Source organism: Rissa tridactyla, chromosome 13 (genome assembly GCF_028500815.1).
Source record: "Rissa tridactyla isolate bRisTri1 chromosome 13, bRisTri1.patW.cur.20221130, whole genome shotgun sequence".
In the NCBI taxonomy this organism is placed as follows: Eukaryota; Metazoa; Chordata; class Aves; order Charadriiformes; family Laridae; genus Rissa; species Rissa tridactyla.
The window spans coordinates 10,568,026-10,574,025 of NC_071478.1; the positions used below are offsets into that span (position 1 = coordinate 10,568,026).

Consider the following 6,000-nt stretch of genomic DNA (forward strand, 5'->3'; position numbering starts at 1 on the left):
GAGGAGCTGAGGAAAAACATTGCTTTTGTGGTGGAACCCTTGCCGGGGTGGGGGGAGAAGAGGAGCTGGGCATTTTCGATCATCCCTAAGTTATTTCTTCCACCAACAGCCTTAAAAGAGCTGGTGGATCTTACGCCCAGTGTTGGAGGTATCTGCGTCCACCTGCGAGTAGCTCCCCCTCGCCGTTAGCTCCACATTAAAAAGTCTTGAAAGGACAGTTCTGGTTGTGATTTGCATTGTGAGAAATGTATATGCAATTATTTGGCTTGAATTATTTTTAACTCTTCCTCCCCCTGCCATTATTCTAGCTCACAACAACATTTTTACTCACAAAGATGGCCCAAACCTGCAGAATTTCAACAATCCCCACGAGCCATGGAATAGACTGCATCGGACCCCACCGTCCTTCCCAACACCTCCACAGTGGCCCAAGCCCACCGACTCTGAGCGAAGCTCCTCGGTGACAAACCATGACAGAGACAGAGAGCGGGAGCGAGAGCCCGAGAAGAGGGATCTTTCTCTGAGTAAAGACGACAGAGACAAAGAGAGGTAAGCAGTGGGTGCTTTTGAGCACTTTCTTTTCCCTCTATTATTTTTTCTAATTTTTCTGATAGTAGAATAATCAGTGCAAAACATTGCTTGTCTTTGGAGCAGCTGATAGGCCTCTCCCTCAGATTAGCACAAGCACTGGCAACACAAAAAAAAAAACCCTCTTTGCCTTTTAGGATTTGTCCTCTGTGGCAATATGGTAAGCCCGTCCCCGCTAGCAGGTTAATAAAAAGCACCAGGCTGAGGAAATGAGTGTGTCGCTGCGTTTCCAGGGTATACTCGGCTGTTTTCAATGCAGCTGCTTTAGGATTGCTGTATATTCTGAAATCATGAAGGTAGCGTTGTGATGGGTCCTTTGGAGACAGTCATAGTTCTCATTAATGTACAGATATGCTGATGAATTCAAATGTTAGCTGGACATTAACGAGATAAAAATGCAAATGCCTGTATCTGGAGCAGCGTGCATGAATCCATTAGCAAAACTGATTTTTAAAAATTGCATTGTAGACAAACCGTTATTAACGATGACACGAGTGTTTCACCTGAGCTATAGATACTTCATTAGCTTCCAGTTATATGATTTTGGAGCTGTAAAGGCCTTTATATTTCAGAGCCCAGTTGTCTCCAACAGGTTACTTTGTAGGCAATAACAGCCTGCAAGTCTTAGATGTGTGTGTTTGATTAGTGATAGGGGGTTCATAGTTTGCCTGGAGTGCTTTTAACGAGATCTTCAGGCAGTGCCTGTGAATGAGATTGTATGGAAGCAATACGCTGAAAATCGTCTTGCTGTAAATGTTAAATTGTCTGACACCCTTGCATGGATAGTCATTCAGCTAGGAAGCTCCCTTCTTGGCTTTAGTGTAATTCATTTGCAAACCAAGGTTACTCTGCTCTCAAGAGTGTTCACGCAGGGGTTAACATCTCTATGACGTTTCTATTAATTCAGCTTAAGCTGTCCCCAGCATCCCTCTTTGGACATTTTTTTAATAAAGCGCATCCTTGACCAGCAGTCAGGACTACTGCAGAGGAAGAAATCCGGGTTAGCAAATGTAATCATAAGGGATAAATACTTACGGAACTCCCCAAAACACCTCCAGCTTTCAGCACTCAGGTCTTACAGCTCTCGAAAGCAAACCCGGCATAAAACTTAGGCATCAGTGAGCCTCTCAGCTGCATAATGCAGTTCTCTCAATCACACCATCGTATTTTCCATTTAGAGAGTCTCTCATTCAGAGCAAAGTGCTTTTAAAAGGTGAGTATTATTTATTCCCCTCTTAAAGAGGTGGGAGTAACTGTGACTAATTGGCTTGCTCAGAAATAGAGGTGCAGTTAGAAATGTAAACCCTCATACCTCTCTTCTAAACCATGGACATTGTCATCAAACCCCTTGTTCTTCATAGCAGATCCTCTTGAAACAGAGGTCGATTACTCAGTTTCGTGGCCTATTCGAGGATTTTTCCTTAAGCACCTACCTTACCTGACAAATCTGCCAACAACAAAAGCTCTCCTGCAGCTCCATAGGAAAATAAGCATCGTGTTATGGCTGCTTCCAGTCGACATTTTTTTTCTCTGTAGTATGTAAAGGCGGGTAGTGCGTATCTTTTAGCGTAGCGTCACAGCTACAGCTGGTGCTAGCAGAGCTTTGCAGATCACCTTCTGAGCAACCTCGAATTACACAACTAGAGACAGCACTAGGCACGTCCAGCATCACATGTATGTTTGTTCACACAATACCAAGGATGTGTGTTCTCTTTTTTCACAGAGACCTCATGGATAAAAACAGACATTCAAACAGATCCTCACCGGCATCGGCTCCAGTGACACATCAGATAAGCAATCTCATCCGCAGCAACAGCCAAACCTCCAGTGATCCCATCAGGCAGGTTAGCCTCGGGGAAAGGGAAAGGTCCAAAGAACCCGAGCGAGAGCACCCTGACCGGCTGAGAGAGCCGCCCATAGCAGAACACAAGATTAAAGAGAGCCGTTCCCCAGTGAAGGAAACTCCAAGCCATGATAAGAGACCCTCTGAGGACAACACAAAGCCAGTAATCCAGTCTGTATCCCCATACAGCAAACCTGCACTAAGTGAGAGCTTGAAGCTTACCAATTTAATGAGCAAGGACATGGAGAGAAAGACAGAGCTTCCCAGCGACCTCCAGAAGATTAAGAACGACATCAAAGTCAAAGAGGAGAGGAAAGAAGACAGTGATGTGCTGGTGGTAGGGTCAGAGCCTTCGCAGCACTCCCGATCAGTGGAGCATCCCCCACCACCTACTTTGCATGGATTATCATTGCCTCACTCGATGGCTGCCTCTATGCCCATCTCCATGGGCAGCGTGCACCAGATGAACAACATGAATGTTCTGGACCGCAGCAGAATGATGACCCCGCTCATAGGCATGAATCCTTTGTCAGGAAGAGAGAGGCTGCCGCATCCTGGATTTTCTTGGGACCCAATGAGGGACCCATTGCGAGATGCCTACCGGAGCTTAGATCTGCACCGTCGAATGGACTTCCAGCTCCGGACAGATCCTATCCATAGGTTCCCTACCACCTCTGGATTTTACGACCATGAGCGTTCTTACAGAGACAGGGAACCACACGACTATAACCATGAAAACCTTCTTGAAGCCCGCCGAGAGCAGGAGCGGTTGCGGCAAGTGGAGGAAAGAGAGCGCTTGCACTTACGGGAAGAACTTGAGCGTGCCAGAATGCACCACTTGCACTCGTCCCCCATCGAAAGTCACCTGGCACACGTGCCATCCTTCATGCCTCATTTAAGCGGGATGCATTACCCCAGACTGAGTCCATCCACTGCCATGCACAACGGGATTTTAAACAGGAACCCACCAACCGCCGCGCTGAGCGCCCCACCGCCTCTTGTACCAGCGAGCAGCACCAGACCTGCCTCCCCACGCAGGACTACTCCACTCACAAACTCAGAGTCCAGGGACTACTCCCCCTCTAGGAACCCCAAAGAAGTAGAGGCACGATAGTCCCCAACATTGAATTTTAAACTTGCCTGTATATAAAACAAACAAACAACAACAACAACAACAAAAAAACAAACAGAGAAAAAAAAAACAAAAAAAAACAAAAAACAAACCTTTTACAAAATGCACTGCTGTAAACTTTTTTTTTTTTAAATGTAAAATTTGTAGAAGTTAAGCACATTTCCATAAATAACGGGGTCGGGGGTGCAGACTTTCCAACAAGAAGGTTGCTGAGAATGGGAATTTAATATATAGGTATGGATTTTTGGTTTCGTTTTTTGTTTCTGTGCTAAAAAAAAAATGAGTTGAGAATATCAAGTTTGTACATTTTTTCCCAAATGTGAGAAACATTTTTAATGGATTTGTATTTTTTTTAATTTTGTGCTCTTTATTCACTTAAAAAGAAGAAATTTTGCTTTTGTTTTTAGTTAAATTTGCATTTTAAAGGCCTCAGATCCTTAAGAAAAAAATACCCAGGGTTTCTTAAAAGTATTATTTATGGAAATACTGTAGTTTTACAGTCCACTGTGAGGTTCCCTTCTGAGGCCAATTGATCACTTACCTTGGTACTTTGGAACCGAAGTTACAGATATATATTAAAATATTAATAATAATAATAATAATGTACAAAACTGTTTGTTTTTTGCCTTATTATATTATGCAGAAATTTAAGAGGAATTTTTTTTGACTTCTTGTTTTAAACAAAAAAAAAACAAAGAAAACAAACTGTAAATATTCTGTTAATATAAATGTACACCAATATTAAATTCTTAACATAGGTAGACTTTATAAAAATGGTTTCTAGAACCACTCTGGTTATTTGTTAACATGGTTACAACTCATACTCTTGTCACAGTCAGAAATTCACACTCAGAAAGCTAAGTACGGCATATATACTTCAACTATGCAAGAACTTGGAGGCAGGTCTTAGTGGATGTTGGGGGGAGGAAGGTTTAAAAAAAAAATAAAAAAAAAAAACAACCCAAAAACAACCAACTCGCAACTACGGAGACAGAATGGAAATGGCATGTGAACAGGAAGAAGGATGCTTGTGTTTAACAAAAAAAAAAAATAAATAAAAATAAAGAGAGACTGAATTTTTTTGTACAAACACAAGGGACAGTTCGTCAAGGAAAGAGAGAGACACACGCTCCTGGAAGGGAATTTTGGTTTCCTACTTTTCAAGCTGGCAAAAGCAGATGGAACTGGCACAGTACCATGCGGCAGACCCTTTCCTTATTTTTTTTTTTCCTTTTTTTTTTCTCTTTTTTTGTGTTGTGGGCAGGATCGCTGGCAAGCAAGGACAATTTTCCGTGGACCCCTTGTGCTAATTGTGCAGTGTTCTTATTGGAATCTGTATACAAGACAAAGTAGAATTTTAGGAGTGCAAAAAAAAAAAAGTCTAATGGTTGATTAAAAAAAAAAAAGAAATTCTGATATATTATCTATAGTACATGAAGACCATAAGCAAATGTTTGTTTCAGTGTGGTTCTGCCTTGAACTGCTTTTTGGCATGATTTATTTTTTATTTCCGATTTTACTTTTCATCCATATGTAAATTTTGCCATGTTTTACTTGCTGTACCATCCCCCCTCCCTTATTTTATTTTTCAGTGTCCATGTTTTATATATCCTGGGCTTTTTCTCTCTAGTTAATTCAGCCATCCGCTACTATTTTCTTGGCTCTGTAACTCTTGTTTCCCCCCCCTCCCCATCCTCCCCCCTGCACCCCCTGTAATTTTAAACATTCAGTTTCCTTGTAGATCAATGAAGATAAATACAACATTGATTTTGGATGAAAAAGGCAGTTGAGTGTTTGTGTGTCGTAGCCCGCGCTGGCTCTCGGAGGCTAATGGCTTATCGACGGGGCTTGGGCGGCGGGGAGGAGGCGGCTGGCGAAGGGGTGGGTGCTGGGAGAGGGATCGGATTGTGTTTGTGACTCTTTCCCGGCAGAAGGATCGTGGCCCGTCGGCTGCGTCGGAGGCAAGAGCCGCCGCGGCCGGGGCCTGGGGGGGAGCGTGGGGTCCCCGGCTCTGCAGCAGCTCTCCCACCCCTGTGCGCCTCCCGCCCTCATCCCACAGCCTGCGGCCGGGGGAAAGGAGGATGGAAAAGGAAGCACAGCCTCCGTGCAACTGGCGTCGCTCCGGGAAGGTTATCGCCTCGAGCGCTCTTCGCCGCGGGCCTTTTCTTTGCTTCCCCAGCTTTTCCCGTAGGCTGAGAGCAGACATCTGTGGGGGGATGGAGAAGTGCTCCAAGCCCCCTCGCTCTCCGTAACTGATTTAACAGTGGGCGACTGTTGCTTTAGCAGCACGTTACAGCTTCTGTTTTTAAGTTTACGTGTGACTAAATTACTGAGCTTAAAAAACTAAAATGAAATAAAATAGCAGGGTCCTTAATCTGATGAAAGGAGGCTTATAACAAAATAGGCGTTAAAAATTGGCACCTGCTCTCCCAGCTGA

General features: G+C 43.9%; 1 protein-coding gene across 27 annotated transcripts in view; it reads left to right on the plus strand.

The window, feature by feature from the left end:
- Window positions 1–5,290, plus strand: part of FBRSL1 (fibrosin like 1) — a 543,855-nt gene extending 538,565 nt beyond the window's left edge. For 20 of the 27 annotated variants that reach the window (XM_054219002.1, XM_054219013.1, XM_054218997.1 and 17 more), the window contains 2 exons: window positions 309–549; window positions 2,312–5,289. In XM_054219002.1, coding sequence (XP_054074977.1) covers window positions 309–549; window positions 2,312–3,545 — 1,475 coding nt within the window. In that variant the 3' untranslated portion in view covers window positions 3,546–5,289. Of the gene's footprint in view, window positions 1–308; window positions 550–2,311 lie in introns of all 27 variants that reach the window. The other 7 variants (XM_054218996.1, XM_054219003.1, XM_054219000.1 and 4 more) reach the window with 1 other exon arrangement.
- Window positions 5,291–6,000: the final 710 nt, after the last annotated feature.